At 39.2% G+C, this 21,346-nt stretch overlaps 1 protein-coding gene across 1 annotated transcript in view; it reads right to left on the bottom strand.

The window, feature by feature from the left end:
- Positions 1-21,346, bottom strand: part of LOC136872594 (coiled-coil domain-containing protein R3HCC1L) — a 228,160-nt gene that overhangs the window by 127,465 nt on the left and 79,349 nt on the right. Inside the window, exon 5 of the mRNA XM_067146397.2 lies at positions 13,398-14,448. Coding sequence (XP_067002498.2) covers positions 13,398-14,448 — 1,051 coding nt within the window. The remainder of the gene's footprint in view (positions 1-13,397; positions 14,449-21,346) is intronic.

Genomic DNA, 21,346 nt, shown 5'->3' with positions numbered 1-21,346 from the left:
TACGCTGGCCACGGAAGCATCTGTACACCTCGTAGAGCCTGTTGAGAGATGCGAGCAGTGTGTGGGCGGGCATTATCCTGCTGAAACAGAGCACTGGGCAGCCCCTGAAGGTACGGGAGTGCCACCGGCCACAGCACATGCTGCACGTAGCAGTGGGCATTTAACGTGCCTTGAATACGCACTAGAGGTGACGTGGAATCATACGCAATAGCGCCCCAAACCATGATGCCGCGTTGTCTAGCGGTAGGGCGCTCCACAGTTACTGCCGGATTTGACCTTTCTCCACGCCGACGCCACACTCGTCTGCGGTGACTATCACTGACAGAACAGAAGCGTGACTCATCGGAGAACACGACGTTCCGCCATTCCCTCATCCAAGTCGCTCTAGCCCGGCACCATGCCAGGCGTGCACGTCTATGCTGTGGAGTCAATGGTAGTCTTCTGAGCGGACGCCGGGAGTGCAGGCCTCCTTCAACCAATCGACGGGAAATTGTTCTGGTCGATATTGGAACAGCCAGGGTGTCTTGCACATGCTGAAGAATGGCGGTTGACGTGGCGTGCGGGGCTGCCACCGCTTGGCGGCGGATGCGCCGATCCTCGCGTGCTGACGTCACTCGGGCTGCGCCTGGACCCCTCGCACGTGCCACATGTCCCTGCGCCAACCATCTTCGCCACAGGCGCTGCACCGTGGACACATCCCTATGGGTATCGGCTGCGATTTGACGAAGCGACCAACCTGCCCTTCTCAGCCCAATCACCATACCCCTCGTAAAGTCGTCTGTCTGCTGTAAATGCCTCCGTTGACGGCGGCCTGGCATTCTTAGCTATACACGTGTCCTGTGGCACACGACAACACGTTCTACAATGACTGTCGGCTGAGAAATCACGGTACGAAGTGGGCCATTCGCCAACGCCGTGTCCCATTTATCGTTTGCTACAGCAGCGCATTTCACATCATGAGCATACCTCAGTGACGTCAGTCTACCCTGCAATTGGCATAAAGTTCTGACCACTCCTTCTTGGTGTTGCATTTGCTCTGTCAGTCAGTGTACATCAGGCCAGCCCGGCCACACCGGCCTAGCTTCAACGGGCGCCCAACTGAGCACCTCCGCTCAAATGAGAGTATCAGTGAACTCCCAGGGGATCATTCCATACAGAATTATCCAATGTGAATTGAACTAGTTCCATAACAATTTACTTTAATCTGAAATTTTATTGCAGTGTTTCTGCTTGTAAATGGATGACAAAAATAATTTGTAATTTCTTATTCTTCCTTTACCCTTCATGTGGCTGCCATGTTTCCAAAATAGTTGAAACACTATTTACAAAATGTTAATACCAATAGCTATAAAAGCAGACTTGAAAAAAAAAAAAATCTTAACAGAAACAAGCAGCTTGCTTGTATTTTAATAAGCCCTCCTTTGCCATAGCAGCTGAGCATATATCTAACACTTCAATAATATTTCTGTTTAAAATCCCATTTTCTATGGGATGAACTGTACACAAGGACTTCAAACCTTTAACACAAGTAGAACCCTCAATGTAAGCAAATAGGAAATCCTCCTATGGAGATGCACCCTTCTCCTCTTACAGGGGTTAAAATGTTCGATTTTTCAAAGGTTCCAATATTGGACTCTGGTGTGGGAGAAGGCAAAAACATGAAATTCACAGGGACTGAAAATATTTGGTCCCTATCCGCAGAAAAATCTGAAATGCCTAAATGACTTTACTGGTTTAACAGGGATAGAATTTCTAAGTGGAATCTAAATGTCAAATATACTGCCGTTAATATAAAAACAATTAACAAAAGAGCAGTGACTATCATTACTATCTTACTGACCGTAAAGTATTCTTCTCACATAGCATCAGTTATAATGCACCAGAATTAGCTGGGGGTCTCCTAAAGATCTGGGTACATTTTCTGAAATGCTGAACCTGAACCTAATAGATGTGGTACAGGCAATTCGGAAATTTATTAAGACACTTATTGAGAAACTTGTTCTTGAAATACACCATGCTTTTTCTACTGCTTTTCCTCAGACTTACAGAGTCATGGGTGCGAACTGTGCTGCACATGTGGATTTGGTCCCATTTTACAACCATATGCCCTTCCTAACGCCAATCCTATGTGGAGAGATGTAGTCACTATTGTGTGTTTCTGTGGTGGTCGGTAGTGTAGTGTGTTGTCTGAATATGAAGAGGAAAGAGCTGGAACGGACACAAATATCTAGCCCCCAAGCCAGAAGGATTATCAAAAGAAGAATCTACGTGTCTTCTAATTCAATATATATGTAACAATTTCTTACATTATTTTACATAATTGTGGTGCGTGTTTCAGCTCCTTAAGCCATCATCAGCCATAAAATTTCACAACAGACCAAGATATAAAACAGAATGAAGCATTCTTAGTTCACCTGTTCTACATATTAAAATTATTTTGTTCTATTTAAAATTAGTGTCCTGAACAATTAAAACATATGAAAGAGTAGAGACTGAACAATTAAAAGAATGCCTGCCACACAAGCTAATGCAGACGTTATTAAAATTTCTTATCAAGATACTCGACCTCGCCAACAGTTGAAATCTTCATGGAGAAATAGATTTACAATATTGTGCTAATGCAAATAGATTTTAAGTGTTCTTTTGCAGTGGATAATATAATGTATCGGCCTGGATTCTGAAATATTTATCAGGCACAATTAAAATCCCTGACACGGCCAGAAATCAAACCCAGGACCCTCTGAACCGAAGGCCTCAACACTGATCATTCAGCCACGGAATCAGACTTTTAAAATACACCATTATATCCCTAAAATTGAATCTGCTTATTTGAGAAAGAAGAAAGACACACTGAAAAAAATGCTGAATGGATTGTCTTAGCTGATTTTGCTGAAAACAATTCATTTGTGGTCCAAAATGAAGCTCCTATGAAGGGAGTTCAATATATAATGCAACACATTTTTTTCTAAAAGAAGGTTGGTTTTATTGAGGATTCAAACACACTATGTTATTCCCTAACCCTTTTGCTACAATACCCTACTTTTCAACATAATCTCCGTTCAATGGTACAGCCTTAGGCCACGGTAATATGAGGGCCTGTATGCCTGCATGGTACCACTCGACTGGTCTATGTCTGAGTCAATGTCATGCTGCATCGGTAACTTCCCCATCAACCACATAGTGCTTCTCGTGGAAGGCATCCTTCATTGGGCCAAACAGATGGAAGTCAGAAGGTGCAAGATCCGGGCTGTAAGGTTGATGAGGAACAGTTCACTGAAGTTTTGTGAGCTCCCGTCGAGTGCGCAGACTTCAGTGTTCTCCCAAGAAATTTTCATCAGCCGGGTGGCAGGAATGAGAAGCCGGGCGGGGTAAAGTACGTAAACAATAAAATTTCAATTTATTCCCCTCTGGGCATTAACAATAACTATACGATTGAACTATTTTAGTGCCATTATCATGAACCAGACATAACAGAGTATTTTGAACTTCTAGTGTTTTGCAGCTCATTCATAATCATGTAACACCGGGGCTTACCACTCGGTTGCTGTGGAATGCCATACGGGTTTGAAACGTCATGCAGAATCGAGTGTTCGCGGGCAATTCCACGCTACTCCAGCTAGCAACATAACGTGATAATCAAGCTCAACATTTGAACTCCGATTTAATCGATGCAATTATGCTGACAATAATGAAGATTTATAATTTAAATAAACCGAATTACAGTATTTACGTTTTAATTTGGAGCACCCAATGACTCGAATATGCATTAATATTACGTAACTAGCATATGTCTAAGTTATGATAGCCGGACAGTCTATCAAATCAACAGGGCAATGCGCCCATTAAACAAGGTCTTAGGGAGAACACTGGACATGTGTGAGGTCTTGCATTGTTGTGGAGAAAGAGAAGTTTGTTTGCATTTTTTAGGCTACAAACATGCTGAAGTCATTTCTTCAATTTCCTTAGTCTAGTACAATACACTAAGGAGTTGATCATTTCACCACGAGGGAGGACAACGAACAGAATAACTCCCTTATCGCTTCAGAGTCCTAGAAGACTGTAGCCATGACTTTACCAACTGAGGGTACGGTTTTGAAATTTTCTTCGTGGGAGAGTTTGTGTGGCGCCACTCCATAGATTGCCGTTTTGTATGTGGTTCCAAGTGATGAATCCATATTATTATTATTTAATTTCCTTAAATTGTACATGTACAATTTAGGGGTGGTAGATGGAGAAAGGGAAAGTCCCACATACACGGAAATGCCTCCATCTCCACATGTACGTGTACATAAACCCTACTGAAAATTTACCACATATGTAGACAATTTAAATTTACATATTTATACTCAAAACACTGTACTCTTAGAATAATAATTATCTTGATTTATTCTATACATATTAGAGTAAGAAGATCTAGTCATTCATGCTCTCACTCGTAACCCTGTATACATACTCATTCACAACCACACTCAAATGTGCACGCATACACATTCACTCGCCTTCAACTGTACTTGCACGCATCTTTCTCACAATTCTAATTTATACAATTTATATACATCACATATGGGTTTCTATTTACATATACATTTTCTTTACTGCACGGAGGAAGTGAGGAAGAGGAAGCATTTTTACCTCAGATGGTAGAAGCTTCCAGGTACGAGCAGACCTTGCGTAAAACCCATTTAAAAATGAGGTTGTTCTGGCCAAGGGAGGAACAAGAGTAACTCCTTGGCCTCTCTTAACAGAATGGGAATTAAGCTGAAGGCGGTGGAAAGGGGAGAGGTGTATGTTGTCTGCCAGAGATTTCCTAAGGAAGGCTACGCCTATTTGTGTTCTCTGGTGGCAATGACCTGGCTGTGTTTGTTAATTAAACATTCTGCTCATCGCTGGATACCCTCTAGTTTTTCATCATATTTTCCCTCGTCATTGGATGCCAGGAAGGAAGGCCATATAGTAGTATGGGCCACACCAGGGAAATGTAAGCCGTTCGTAGGGCTTTACTTCTTCCTCCCGAGAGACATCTACGGACAAAACCTAGCACTCTGTATGCCTTACACCTCACTTCCTCCATGTGTTTATTCCATTTCAGATTGTCTGTAATGTGAATACCGAGCAGTTTGATGGAGTTAGAAGTTGGCAGTTGGATTCCACATAGAATAGGTTGGTTCTGGAGTGGTTGTCTAGCTCTGCTTAGTCTTAAATATTTACATACATTTTATTTAGCTCGCACCAAAGAGCTATACTATCCAGATCCGATTGGAATTGTACAATATCACCACTGTTTTTCATGGCTCTGTAAATGACTGTGTCATCGGCATACTGCACCATGGTTGAATTTACACAATCCGGTAAGTCGAGAGCATAAATCGTGTACAGGAGGGGACCTATCACACTGCCCTGAATTACTCCAAAGGTAATTGTGGTTTGGTCTGATTTGGCTCCTCCGTACACAACACACTGCGTTCGACCCACCAAACATGACCTCAGCCATGCAAGCAGATTACCCTGAATGCCGTAGTTGTTTTAACAGAAGTCTTTGATGTGACATCTTTGCTCCAGTCTAGAGTCACACAGTCTATTTGTGAGACGTCAGTCTGCTCCAAAGAGAACTGCCAGTGATCAATGACTTTTGTTAAAAGAGTTGTGCAGGATTTTTTCCTGGAATGAAACCATGCTGGTTTGAGTTCAACAGGCTTCTCTCCTTGAGAAAATCCAACATACATTTAGCAAATAGACGTTCCATACATTTACAGATCCCTTATGTTATCAATACTGGGTGGTAATGATCTACATATTCCTTATCTCCATCTTTGAAAACCAGGACTACGCTGGCTTCTTTCCACTCTACAGACACAGACCTGATATTCACGGAATAGTTGAAGAGAGCGCAAAGAGAGGGCGCCAAGGCGACTGCACAATTCTTGAGAATTTTTGCTGGCACTTGGTCCGGCCCGGTCGCGGCATGTGGTCTTGTTTTCAGAAGGCTCCCCTTGATTTCATTTGTTGAGAAATACAGGTTGGTTAGAGGGAAGAGATGGGTAATGTTGTTCTTGAATATAGCATGTTCTCTTCCTCAGTAGGGGCAGAGAAGTTACTTTTAAATTTCCTACTGAAGGTGTCTGCAATTTCTTGTGGTGTGGAGACTGCTGTACCGTTATGTTTAAATACAGATGGAGCTCTGCGGCAAACTTTACTTCTGAGAAAAGCAAGGCAAGTTATAGTGCTGCCACCTATCGGAAATTTATGAAACTCTACGAGACGAAGTGGGAATATTCAAAGGTGTCCCAAACAAATTTCCAATTTTAAAAATCCAAAATTGGCCGAGAAATAAAATGTGTTGCATTATATAATTAACGCCCCTCGTATTACTGTTGCTGTTCATTCATTTCACAAGCAAGTGGTAATAAAATATTAAAGAACACACACCCAAGGTAAACACATTAATGTAGGGTCAGTCAGGGTAAATATCAGACATTTTTTACAACTTTGTTCATAAATTACAAACTACACCAGTGACAATTATGCAAATAATCATAATAAGTTGTGACTGGTGTTACAAAAAGCAATGGAAACTACAGATTACTATATATTCATTAACTTTTGAAAAATAAATATAAATGTGCGTCTCATTTTTAACCCACAAAAGGGGGAATTATGAGACAACCCAGGGGAAAAGTGAGACAGTATTGTAGCAGACTGTAAAATCATGTTGGAGAGTTAATATGGTAATTGTGAGACAGTTTAGGGTCAAAGGAAGACAGAAAAAAATCTGGGTGTAATAGTTTGCAACACTTTCCTCAGTTTTATTATAGGAACAAAATGGCCATGTTTTGATAACACAAAATTTAGGCTTGAGATACATCTTTATACATTTTCCTGACAAAAATTATTTAGTATAGATTATTGACATTATACCATCTAATTAAATGGTACCTTAGCTTTACGTCTGAATTTATGTTACATTTTAATGATACTAAATAAATATATAATGCCCATTGTAATCAGAATGGTGAAAAAATGAGACATTTCACTTGGCTAAAAGTGGGTTAGCAGAAAATGTAGTTCTGTTTTTTTTTTTCTTTTTAGAAAACATTAACTGTTCCTGGGAATGCAAATGTAATGCCTCTATCTTTCCCTGTTATTATTGGAACAGGCAATTTCGCCAGTAATTTTGACTTTTCCACAACGGATATGTCATTTTTGTTAAGCCTAACGCAGTTTTGTTATTGTCCACTCAATTGAGACACATAATTTGCATGTCTCTATCTTCCAGTACTTTATGAACAGTGGCAACATGTTTATATTGAAAAGAATGCTGCTTTCCACAACTTTCAATTTTCAAAAAGTACAAGTACAAAGTCACCCAGATTTAGGCTACATCTGCCATGGACATTTCCTCAGCATCTGTGTCAAGTAGATCAACTTCATCAAGACTGCCACCGCTACCTTGCCAATCTTCACCTTTGCTTGAAGCTGAGTCAGACGAATAAACTTTTGCTCTTGTCTTAGATGGAGGTTTTACTGCTGGAACTGTTGCCTTTTGAATATCAGTACCCTTTCTATTCTTCTTATGAACTGGTTTCTCCTTTTCCCTCATAAGCTGAGAATACTCTTCAGATGATATCACCTTTGCTGTTGGGTCCACTCTTTGGTTTTGTCAGTGCGTTTGATTTTTTAAAGTAGGATAAATATTTAGGTACAGAAACAAGTGTACCAAGTGTCTCATTTTTCCCCTAGAAGTGTCTCACTTTTACCCTCATGATGTCTCATATTTACCCCCGTTTTTTAAAATGAATTTTCTTCTCAAATCAAAAACTTAACATTGTGTTTACAAGCTGAAAAGGAAGGTTCTCCCGTATACTATGAAATAAAACCACAAACACTTCCCTGGATTTTTGGACTGAGTCAGAGTAACAAAATACAAAGTGCAACACATGAAATTTTTTTGGTTAGAAAAAACACCACTCAGGAAAACCTTGTCTACTGGTAGATATATAGTACGTAGACTTTTCAATTATCTTATCATAATGGATATAAGACTGATATATAACATCATTCATGCAAAGTGTTGAGATCATTAATCAGAGCAGAAAAATTTGAGTGTCTCATTTTTTCCCCCTTTTTTTTTTGTCTGTCTCATAACTGACCCTACTTCATTAATCAACCATGCAATCATTCCTGGTGGCTTCTTGAGGCCTCTTGATGTAAGCGTCAACAAGCCATTCAAAGACAACGTGCGGCAGATATATTCTGAATGGATGGCACGAGGTTCTCATACTCTTAACATCTACCGGGAAGAGTAAGAGGCCTTCACTAGAATTAATATGCGAATGGATTGTTCGTGCTTGTTCACAAGACATTACTGTGAAAAGTTTCAAGAAAACTGGCATTTCCAATGAACCAGATGGAACTGGAGATGACTGCATCTGGGAGATTGAGAAAATGAAAGCGATTAAGGGGGGACCCTCCTGAGTTACAAATTTTCTGTACTTTCCAACCGATTAGCTTGATGTTTCATATACTGACCGAGTTGTAAAAGGATGACCAAAGTACCAAATTTGCCTTCATTTGGCCAATTAGTTACATACTTATGGACATTTATAAAAATTAAAGTTGTAAAAAATCAGGGAAATTTGAAATGTTCCATGCGCACCAATTTTTTGAAGTATCACTTTGAAACTTGTTTTTCTAACACATTGGACACTTATAAACAATCTGTACTATTTTCAATTTAATTGCTTGATATTAAAGAATTTTAAAATATTATGTTTATCCATTTTTTAAGTTTTTTTTCCAATTTCTTCACATTTGTTGCCCAATAAATCTGAAATTTATAACTATCACAACATACATAGTACAATTTGTATAAAACTAATAGATTAACCTGCATGCAATTTTTCATGCTGTTCCAGCCGATACAGATGTGCATGGAGCATCCGGAATGGTGAAAGATATAGTTCGGAGAAAAAGCCATTTTTATGTAAAAAACATTAGCTTTAAGGGGATTGTATGGCTCAAAACTTCCCAGGGGCATACATTTCCACTTCCTGGTCCCTTTTCTTCTTTTCATACAGTTTTTGTGAGTTTCAGCATTTTCCTAGCAGTTTTTCTTCCCGACATGCATTTCACTTCACTTTTTCTTTTTCGACTTCTGTCCTGGCTGGTACTGATCTTCCTAGCACTTTCACTTATAGTTCCCCCAAATAAATACACTTTCATCTTCTGGTTAGCAACTGCTCTCATAGTGAAGTGTCCAACTGCATTTGGAACAGCTAAGTCAACTCTCACTTTTGAAACAAATGTTTGTTTAGGGCATTTTTGCCAAATAACAGAATGTAGACTTTCATTTGGATTCTGTGTCCTGCCCTAGCACACCTTTTCAGAACTTCATCATTGGCCAGTTTTTGGTACAGTGGTGCTATATTCAACACTACATCAGAATTTAACTTCACATGCATTCTATCATGTGTCTGTGGGGTTTCATTAATTCCCTGGCACGATTATAAAAACACCAGGATTCAGAGCCTTGTGGGCATGTTGAATGCACAGGCTTTTTATCAGTTGACATACAGTGATGCAGGGTAGCATAGACACTTCTTTTCATCTTACTGACATCAGGGATGTTTGATGCTATAGAAAGTAACCTGAAGTATAGTACTTTCTATCAATCTTCCCTCTCCATGTCCACCGAGTTTTACTCCTTTTCCTTGCCATTCTTTCACAAGGCTCCTAAGTCCAGTACGCATTCTTTTAGAAATGTGTTTCACACATTCTTCTTTCTGAATATTACAGTCTCCATAGATCTCCAGCAAAAAATTCAAACGGAAAACTTTGCAAGAAGGGCTTTCAGCACCCTCCACTCAAAATGGGGGCATGGCAGATCTATGCTGCCACATAAAAGAACCACCAAAATAGCATTTAGAAACAAGTATAGGCAAATATAAATGTTATAGGTGGATGGAGGAAGCTATGGGAGTTATTTTAACGGATTTTTTCCCTTCGGATTTTGGTAATTTTTCGGTCAAAAACTCACTAGGGTCTCCCCTTAATCACAGATGACTTTGGAAGAAAGCGATGATTATTAACATGGTAAGTCTATTTTCTTTGAAGTGAAATACATATCAGCGTAGGTAATTTTACAGATTTTACCCTAATACAACTATTCTAATTTATTTCCTATCTTCAGCGAATTCTTGCGTGACATTAAAAAACGATGGTTTTCATATAATCATTGGTAGGGAAAATGTATGATTGCCTTCGATTTTTATTAAAATTTATTGTGTTATACATATTTTTTGATTATTTTGTACTATTTTAGGCCTAAATAAATTTTGTAACTGAAGGTAATTATGTTCAATTTTTTCATTTCAATTTTTAATTTAATTCGCATAATTTTTTCTCCCTGTTTTTGAGGTTGAAAAAAGTAAAGAGGGGGGGGGGGGGGAGGGGGATTATGCAAGTAAATACGGTAATATTTTAAGATGATATTTTAACTCGCCAGTTTGTTCATAGTGTTAGACACTTCATGTCATGGACCCAGGGTTCGATTCCACATGAGGTGGCAAAAATTTTGTCCATTAGGATGATGATTAGAAATTTTCGTTTCCATTATGGGGTGTGTCTACTATACATACGCACAATAACAATCCAAACACGGTTCATGTCAGAAAGATTAAATTAAACACACAATAGGCCTAAAAGTAGAGCAGAACTTGTCATGAACTTAGCATCAACTGTCTGTTTATAAAATCTTGTTTCATCCCTTCACCAACACCTCTTCAATCACAAATATCTTGAAATAATCAATCTGTACAGTACAAGTTGTTTTACGTCACACCGACACAGATTGGTCTTACGGCAATGATGGGACAGGAAAGATCTAGGAGTGGGAAGCAAGCGAACATGTCCTTAACCCCTTCAGTGGCACGCCCGAGAAATTCTCGGGTGGCGCACGCCTGCCCATAACGTCACCGCCCGAGAAATTCTCGTTTAGCTGCAGTGTTCATTTCGCGATCGCCCAATAATTTCTCGGGTGCTCTAATCGCTTTGGAAAATGTTTTCAAGCATTCTCAACAAATGGCGGGAGGATTTCCAGCTGTATTCACGAAGCGTCTGGCCTAAAATATGCCTTATCTTTTCTACTTTACATATACAACCTCTGGCCAGCTGACGAGGTAAACAGAAATGGCGAGCGCGAAACGGAAGAGAAGTTTGTCTGAAGACAAAATAAGGAACTACATCAAAGATGAATCTCTAAGTGACATTAGTATTTCTGATAGTAGCTATAATGGTACTATTGATTCTTCAGATGATGACCTCAGTAATTGTAGTGAAAGTGAAGAAGGTATTACGTCAGAAGCTAAGGTGATGGTAGATGTTGAATATACATTCGTTTGGAAAATGTGTAAGCCTGGGGATAGTGCGCGACCTAATATTATTCCATTTACGGCAAATCCTGGTGCGAGGATTATCAGAGGTGAGTGCGATTGACTGTTTTGAACTGATTGTAACAGATGAAATTGTAAATTTGACAGTGCCCGAAAAAATTCGTTGGCCCTATTCTAAAATTGCATTGAAAAACTTGTAAATAAATCTCCGCATGGAAGGGCACAGTTTTGGAAAAAATAAACTCTTACAAAATTTGGCAATTGATTGCGTTAGTGTTGCTGATGGGAATAATACAAAAGCACGAAATAAGAATGTATTGCTCACAGGACAGTATAGGTCCTACTCAAAACACCAGTGTTTTATGATTTTTATGAAACTATATCACAGGCCTACTGTAAAAAAGTGTTAATAGAGTGTAAAGTAAGATTTTATTAACCTTGAATAATATATGAATGTGTTCCCTTAATAATTGTTACTCATTCCTTGCTTCCTAAAAATAAATGATTTCCTCCGAAAAACCTCACTTTTCTGGCACAGGAGGTCTCCCAAAACCCGCCACCGAAGGGGTTAATTAAGGTACAGCCCCAGCATCTGCCTGGTGTGAAAATGGGAAACTACGAAAAACTATCTTCAGGGCTACGAACAGTGGAGTTCAAACCCTATCTCCCGAATACTTGAAACTGGCTGCACTTAACCCTTTGCATTCATAAGGAAAATCCCTATGCTGGCCAGCCAGCTTGCACAGTAAATTCTCAAGGGAACACTTCTCTTTACAACAATTTTTAAAACGGTTATAACTTCTAAACTATTTTATTTATTTATATAAAACTTTTTGCACTTCATTACACATTATTTAAACTTTTTCTCAGTGTGATATTTTTTGTAACACACTGAAAAACGTTTCCAGTTATTCTAAATCATGCTGTCACCAGCCCCTATCATACCATTGTTATCATTCATATCTCCTTCTGAATCAGTTTAAGAGTCATTTTCACTTTCACTACCACTAGGTTCATCACTTTTTTTTACTGTCAGTAAATGCACACGTTTCACTTTCATTGTGATCCATAAGAATGTCTGTAATTTCATCCGAACGTAACCTCTTGCTGGGACCAGCCATGTTTCTCAAACAGTATGTAAACATGAGTTGCTATTCCATGGAATACAGTGCACAGACAGCAAAGAAGTGGTAAATAACCTAATGATAAACATAGTACAGAGTTTACACTAGCAGGTGGCACCACATGCAGACACAGAAATTGTCATAGCAAAGAGATTAGTGAACAAAAACAGTTGCTGGATGACACCCGGAATACGAGTGGAACTGGAATTAAGCAAAGCCGGGTGACACCCGGATTACGTGTGCAAATGGTTAAGCGACTCCAGCTATCGAGCTTGGTAATAATCAATTTCAGGGCATTCAGAGATCAAATTATTATTTCACATCTAGCTAGGTTTGGTGCCTGAAATGCGTGAGCATTCAGCGCAAACTCGGACCACATGGCCAGGCCTACGTCAGTGCCATTTCTTCCTCCCTCTGGCAGCAAATCACCACCACCACCATCAACATCACTATCACTCCCTATCACTTCACTAATATCCTAAATATCACTACAACCACAATCGAAACTGACGTCGGACTCTAAAAGTGTAAAATTTTCTCTGGATGAATCTTACATTCATACGCGGCAGCCATCATTTCAACACGATGTTTACAACTGTGTGACAAATGAAAACAGTTTTCCTACAGAACTAGTACTGAAATATAAACTAATTGGTTCAAATTGTGGCTGGAAGCGCTAAGTCCCGCTCGAGTATATTCGATTGCAGCACCGGCGGGTCCTAGCAAGCTGCTCAAATATCACAGCAGTAAGGATTTTATTAAGCAAGGTCATTTGGCGGGGAGGGCATACAGAGAAACATGCCTCACATGAGTAAAAATACAAGCTGGTGTATGTAATGGGATAACAATGGAATTACTATCAGTTTATAACTTTGAGCTGACTTACCTCTTCCATGAGTTTTGGATCCAAGCATTCACCATTATCATCAAACAGCATGTCCCAAGTGCATTCATCAGGATTCAGTTTGGGGCCAGAAGAATTATTACTGGTGGCAGTAGTAGCTGGTGCCACAGGTTTGTGGCTTACTTTCTTCTTCTTCACCTGTGTGCTGGTGTTCTTACTGGAATCTTTCTCAGGAATGGGCTCCAACACTGGTGGTGGTAGTGGTGGTGGAGATGATTCTTGTTTATCCGGTTTTTCAGGATCCGAAATTATTAACACATCCGACATATAATTCCCTCGCAATATTCGCCTGTTCTTCCTGTTCTGCTCCTCCCGGTTCTTACATGATTCTTCATCCTCATCCTTCTTTCGCTCCCATGCACCTCCAGCAGACAGGATATCCAAATTCACTACCTCACTAACCGATTCACTGAATTCACTACAACTTTTATTCAAATTTTCCACTCTCTCTTCTTTTGGGGCCTCATCCACAGACACTTCAACCCGTTCACAGTCACTAACACTTTCTGAACTTTTGCGCTGATCAGAGTTCTCCAGTTCCATGAACATTTCGCTTGCAGATAGTTCATCTCTACACCTGCTCTGATCACTACTAGGTCCTACACTTTTCACGTCTGGTACAGAAGTTGCTTCACAAACAGAACTACCATTACCTTCACCATTAAAAATCACACAGTTTTCTTGTTCTGACACACTTTTCTCAGAAGTTTTAGGTTCACTAGAGCTACATCCTGGAGTTGGCACCAACACAGACACATTTTGTTCACTTAAAGAATGGCATTCAAGTTTTCTACTCCTAGAAGCTGGAGGATCAGAAACCAACTTTCCCTCACTGGGTGACACTAATGTTCCACTACCCCACTGGGAATGAAGACCAGGAGATCTTGAAACAGCTCCATTGTTGACTGAAATATCAACTGACCGACGCTGAGGTTGGCTCCGGTGTATACCCGAGTCCGGCTCGACTACTGCGGAAGCTCTCTTGGCACGAGGAACATAAACCTGAATGTCTGGCCGCCGTTGTTTAGCAACCCTGAAACAATACAACCTCAAATATAATAAAATGACAACAGCTATTTCCCCTTTTCAAGTAAATAACATCATGACAATACCAATATTTTAATATGAAAGAATAAGTTTTCTTATACATGAATAATCATTACATACTGAACAATGCAATATGTAGACCGTATTTCAAGTACATACTGCAGGTAATTTAGTTTTTGGAGGAAAATTTAAAATGAATATGCTCCCATTCCAGAAGTTGGAATATCCTCACTGTGCTAACCATAACATGAAAGTTACCATTCACAGTTTTCCAACAAAATAGCGAGCGATGAGCTATTGACATTGCAAGTGATAAATATCATTGACAGTCGACCAGTGCACTTCAGAGTAACAAATTTTTCTGTGTGCACATGTATATTAAACTGTTAATTTATTGTAACACATTTTGTTGAGGTAACCAGTGTCAAAGTGCACTGTAACCTTCAATAGTACTGAATGTCAGAGTTTACTTAAAAGGCAATGGCCACTCTACACAAATAAAAACATTTTGTAAACACACAACAATAGAAATTGCAAGTTCTACAATGACTAGACAACAGAAAGTCCATTCTAAAACTATCTTCTGAGCTGTGTGCAGTAGGTGTTACACCAATCAAGGACTAGAAAAAAAAAAAAAAAAAAAAAATAGGAAGGCCATTGTAACATTGTAACATAAAAGTCTTTAAAAAACTTTTTCAAGAGAATTATTCATGTAATTTTTATACAGAACTCTAAGTTTTCATATTTTATTAAGCACTTAATGATCAGTAGCTTTCTACAATCATACTCTCATGTTCATTTCATTAAACATACCAAAGAATACTTACGCTACTCTACCGTTATTAGTCACAGCATTAATTGAAATGCATAACTATATTATATTATTTTCTGTGTTGTTGGAAAGGTTTTTATTCATTCCTTGGATTATCAATTTTTTTCTTTCTTTTGGCGTGTGTGTGTGCGCGCATGCAGACCATGTCTCAAGTCCCATACGTGATGGATGTGTGATGGTCTACTGTGTTGGCAAAGGACAGGAACATTAAAGTATAGAAAGGACAGCCGCCACAAGACACAAGCAGAGCAATCTCCTCAGAATTCTAGTTATGATGCCTACAATACAAGGAGGAAAAGATGATGATGGCATTCATCAAATCAGAAAGTCTTGTAAGTTCCATTACTAAGCAAATTACACCAGAGTCATAATTTAGTTTCTCATTCTTTTTTTTTTTTTTTTTTACCCTTGATGTTGCCATCTCTTAGGCATGATCTTACCTACAATTTCTGTTACACTGATTTGTTTTAGTTCTCACATTATTTAGTCTTAGAAGATCTAATAATTTGTCATTTAAGCAGAAGTTTTACTATACTGCCATGTAATACATTTTAGAAACCAAGAAACAAAAAAATCAGGTCCATTTTTTAATTCACAGGGCAACAAATCTATGCAGATTTTTTTATGTTCTCCTTGAACAGTTGGTTACATAAAAAAATCAACTCTAATTTAAAAAGATTCTATATAATCTGAAAATTAAGACAAACAGAAAACAATTCTTTGGGAACTCGATGTCGTAAGTATAATTTGTTAAAAATTACATCATATTTAACAGGTAAAGCTGAAATTGTTTCCACCCATTTAATGTAAGGATCCATACAATTAAAATAGTTTTTCTACAGCCCAGCACATATAGTCAAAATGCACTCACACTCCGCAAATCTTACCCACCCAAGTCCAAAACCTCAAGAATATGAGAGTATATATGAGTGGGAGAATCTTCAATCTGCAAATCATGTGTTAGTCACCATACACAAGATCACAGACACACACTTAATTGTCCCCAGGCAGGAACTGTATACCTCAATAAAAACCAGTTACCTCAAGACACTTAGGAATGACCCTACAAACTAGTGTGTTACAATTTCCAATATGAAGTAGATTTCTGTCATGAAAGTACAGAAGGGGAATTACTGTGCCTCGCAAGGTCAGATGAGGACAACAGCGGATAGAAAAGATGGAGAGTGAGGAGCCTGGAACAAGAGGAAGCAATCGCAGACTCAGCTAGGGGTCCCACTGTCGCCAACCCACACTCGCAAGTTGAGAGACCCCGAGATCCCTCTTCAGTCGCCTCTTATGACAGGCAGGGTTTATAAATGTATTCTACTGCTCCCACACACAGGGAATACTTTTCAACCTGAGATGTTTAAAAGCAAGAACATGGACTTCACAACATCACTAACTGAACTGCAGTATGCTGATGACGACACTGCCGCTGCTCAATCAGAAGAACGCCTAATCTCAATTCTGACTGCTTCCTCCAGAATCTTCTTCCTTTCCCTTTTCCCAATTCATTTCGGGTCTGGTCTCCTCGTACTGCAGCATCACATTGCTCAATCTCGTGTTGCCCCTGGTGGAAAGCTAGCAATCCTGATTTCCTTTTCTGTTTGTTCACCATATCGCAGTCAGTCTGCCTCTTCCCTTGGGTGGATTTTGTACGCTAAGTACTTCTTCAACAACACATGAATCATGCTTCCCCATAACATGAACACACCATCTCGTGCACTCCGAGTTTCTACGTAATCGGGCAACTTTAAAGTTGTATGCATTCATTCCGTAACTTGTCAAATCAATAGACGACACCTGCCCATCTAAGCATTTTTAATTGAAATCAACTTTCAACCTATTAGGTCGTGTTAAATACACTGTATTTATAGTACATGTTGGAGCATTCATGTTCTGTTGAAAAGGATCTAAGCTATAGTTCTGGCACTACTGCCATCACACTGTAGAGTGTGTACAAGTCGCCCGCCCATTGTGGGCCAAGTCAATGAATATTGAATTTTCACAACCGCATTGTAATCTACGAGGTAATCCCAAAAATAAGGTCTCCCATATTTTTAAAAATACATAGACCAGTTTATTTCTACAATGGCTTACATCATTTTACAGTTTGAACATTTTAGCTATTTTTCTACATAATCACCATTTTGGTCGATGCATTTTGGTAGATGCTATGACAGTTTTTGTATGCCCATGTCATACCAGCTCGCCGCCATGCTGTTCAGGAAGTTGTGAACCTCATATTTCATCTCGTCATCTGTGCTGAATCGCTTTCCAGCCAAATGTTATTTCAACTTAGGGAACAAGTGATAGTCACTGGGCGCCAAGTCGGGACTATAGGGTTGGTGGGTGATCATGTTCCACTGAAACTGTTGCAGGAGAGCAACGGTTTGCCGGGTGAAGTGTGGGCGAGCGTTGTAATGGAGAATGTTTACGCCCTTGCTCAACATTCCTCTTCTCCGGTTCTGAATTGCCCGCTGGAGTTTTTTCAGGGTCTCACAGTACCTGTCAGCGTTAATTGTGGTCCCAGCGGGCATAGTCGACCAACAATACCCCTTTTCGATCCCAAAACACAGTTGTCATGACTTACAGTTTGTGATTTTTAGCATTTGCGATACATGCGAAATACGTCAAAACTTTGTCAGTGTATGTGCTTTCATTTTATATGACCCGTACGAATAGCTTTTAGCGATTTTGAATTAGCGATAAAATGCGAAATTGGTTCAAAATGCAAAATTATGCAATTTATGCGAAACTCTTGGTTTTATATGAAATAAACATATATCTTTTTAAAAATGATGCAGTTTTCTTAAAAATAAGATATGTTGTTATTTATTTCAGGAGAAAGAATTATTACGGCGCCCATTGCGATCGTAAGGCGGTAACATACTTTGACGGACACTTCCGTCCTGGTGCACGGAACATTTAGAAGTTCATTATCGTGGTTAACTGGTCAGAGAGATTTATTCTGCCTGTTTTGCAGCCTACCCGATTGATGTCAGATGATACCTGAAGCTATTTTCTCTGTGTACATAGTAACTCTGAGCTGAAGTACGGAAAATAAAAAGCACCTCAGTTTGCCGCTCGTTGTAAACAATCATGGCAGCAGCCAAGCGCGGCGTGGACGAGTTTATTCGTAACTGGCTTGAAAATAGTGATGTTGAGAGTAGAAATGATTCTCTGGAGAGTGAAAATAATTCTTCTTCTTCTTCTTCTTTAACTGACAGTGATGAAAGTGATTCTGATTTCAGTTCCGAGATGATAGTGCCAACTGAAACTACGTGACAAAACCAGAATGCAAAACGAGAGGGTGAAAATTCTAGTAAAATGATACTTGGAATTATGATCTTGTTGACAATAAGCCTGTTTCTATAACATGCAAACCCGTTTCTGAAATTCACTCTATAATGAGGAGAGGGTTGGGAAATAATCCGAAAGAAATGGACATAGGGAATGAATTTCTAACCCCACAGCTTTGGGATCATGTTACTAATGAAAGCAATGCCTATGCCTCTATATTTCTTACTAATTTATCTGCTTCCCTTGAAACCAATAATACTTACAAACAAAAACATTGGTTTCCTGTTACTATAGACAAGCTAAACGCTCACTTTGCTCTGTGTATTCTTATGTATGTGATTAGTCAAATTTATGTTAAAATGATGAAAAAATACATAAATGGTATGCAAGGTAATATTTCCTTTCACAAGTAATGGTGGGCCAAAGGGTTAAATTATTCAATGTGTGGAATAATTTTCACTGGCCAAAGAGCACTGCAAAAAACAATCAATCAAACAGCAAATACACTTTCCAGCACACACGTTCGTTCATTCTCTTTGTGTTGACCCTTGATCATAGTCGATTATTCTTGACATTGGTGTTGAGCAGTAGTTCTGTTTTAAAGTATGGTAGCAATTTATTTTATTGTCTGCTAGCCATGGGTAGAAGCGAAGTGACGATCAAACAGCATGCCGAGAGTCACAAATCGGGACATTTTTATGTTAGTGATACAGATAGGCCTATATTGATGTGCCGACTTTGCAATCAAAGACTTGAAGAAAATAAATGTTTTGCAGTCCTTCCTTTGCCTTGGCAGCACTGCTGTGCATTTGGGCCTCCACGAACAGAGTAGATATATAATTTTTTTTAGCAAGTACCAGATAATTGTAACTGATAGGAGGTCTCGAATGAAGGAGGACACCCTTTAAACAATTGGCACGTTGTACTTCAATCATCATTGAAATTCCTGTTCCTTGTAGGTGTGTTGTACTGTGATAAATAAATACGTTCAGAATAGTATTTTTCACTTTATCATTGTGTTTGTAAATATGTAACTAGGCATATTCGTGCATGTGCGTTAATACTTTTTGCAGTCTTATTTTGATGTCTGTCTTATTTTCTATAGTGAATTCAAAGGTTGTGGGCTAGGACCCCACTGGTGTCCAGTTGGCCATTTTTGTTCTGTACTTAACATCTCTTCAACACGTAGTAAATGTACGTAACACGACCTAACAGGTTGAAAGTCAGTTTCGATTAGCAAATTATGCCTATTTTTAACCAATTTGCTACAAAATGCAAAATTTGAAAATCAAAACGCTAAATCTCTGATTTTTAAATGCTATAAACCACAAACTCTAGTCATGACTTTACCGGCAGGCTGTGTTTGCTTGAATTTCTGCGGCTTTGGTAAAGAGGGATGCCGCCACTGGCGTGATTGTTGCTTGGTCTCAGGTGTAAAGTGGAACGCCCAGATTTCGTCACCCGTGACAAATGAGTCCAAGAAGTTGCCCTGTTCAGCTGCAAAGCATTGAAGAAATGCACGGGAAGAATTAACTTGTTCCCGCATGTAGTCTTCAGTCAGGATGCGTGGCACCCATCTTGCGCACACCTCCCAGTATTTCAACTTTTCCGTTAAAATTCTGTGATCGGCTCTTCGGGAAACCGCAGGAACCAAAGTGCAGAGATCATCCAGGGAGATCCGCCGATCTTCACGCATGATTTGCTCAACCTTCACGACTGTCTCAACGGAAATTGACAGTCTCCTGCTCCTTTGTTTGTTTGTCGTGAATTTCAGTCCGACCGACTGCAAACACTCTACACCATTTACGAACATTTTTGACATCCACGCACGACTCATCATACACTTCTGTCAATTGGTGATGGATTTCAATCGGTTCAGTACCTTTTGTGTACAAAACCAAATAACTAAACCAAATAACTGCGCGCACTTTGCGTTAACATCCAGCGGAAGCTCCATTCTCAACAGCTGCCAATCCAAGACTGAGTGTCTCAGTGCGGCGTGCGCATGTTTATGTGCGAGCGTGGGAAACTCTCTTCACGAACAGAGTTCTGTAATTATAAAAAAACAGTAGACCTTATTTTGAGGATTACCCGAGTAAATGAACTTTTAACCTATTATAACACAACTTAATAGGTTGAAAGTTGATTTTGATTACAATACAGTTGTGAAAATTATATTCAATAAGCATTTTTACTTCATTTACATTTAGTCATCATTCATGCACCTTTTTGGTGGTTCAGCATTCTGCTCCATACATCATAGATATATATTATAATACAAATTAACTTAACTGTTTTGTTTCCTTCATAAGCATTTCATTCAAATATTAATTGCCTAATAACGTTTGAGTAGTGCAATTACCAACATAATTACTCACAATATTCTCACTACCCATGTACAGGAGTGGTAAATTAAAAAAAAGCCTGTCAATTTAATTATCAAACATCTTGACCAAACTCGATATAACAACAGTATCCAAATGATAGTAGTCCACCACTGCATCGTATTAATTAGCTGCAACTATGGGGATATTTTTGTCTTGTCCAAATATATTAACAAATGTTTACGACCAAATGGCTTCTACACATGACTCTGCACACGTGAAATTTGTTTTAGTACCCATTCATAGATTTTGTTAATACTGGAAATAATATGAAAATGTGCCTAGTAGTTTTTGAGAAACTATGGGACATATCGGTTGGCCCCGCGTTGTACGGGTAGCGTGCCTGACTCCCTCTTACCCAGAGG

This window comes from Anabrus simplex, chromosome 1, assembly GCF_040414725.1.
Source record: "Anabrus simplex isolate iqAnaSimp1 chromosome 1, ASM4041472v1, whole genome shotgun sequence".
In the NCBI taxonomy this organism is placed as follows: Eukaryota; Metazoa; Arthropoda; class Insecta; order Orthoptera; family Tettigoniidae; genus Anabrus; species Anabrus simplex.
The sequence above is the reverse complement of the archived record's forward strand: the minus strand, read 5'-3'. Positions and strand labels throughout refer to the sequence as shown.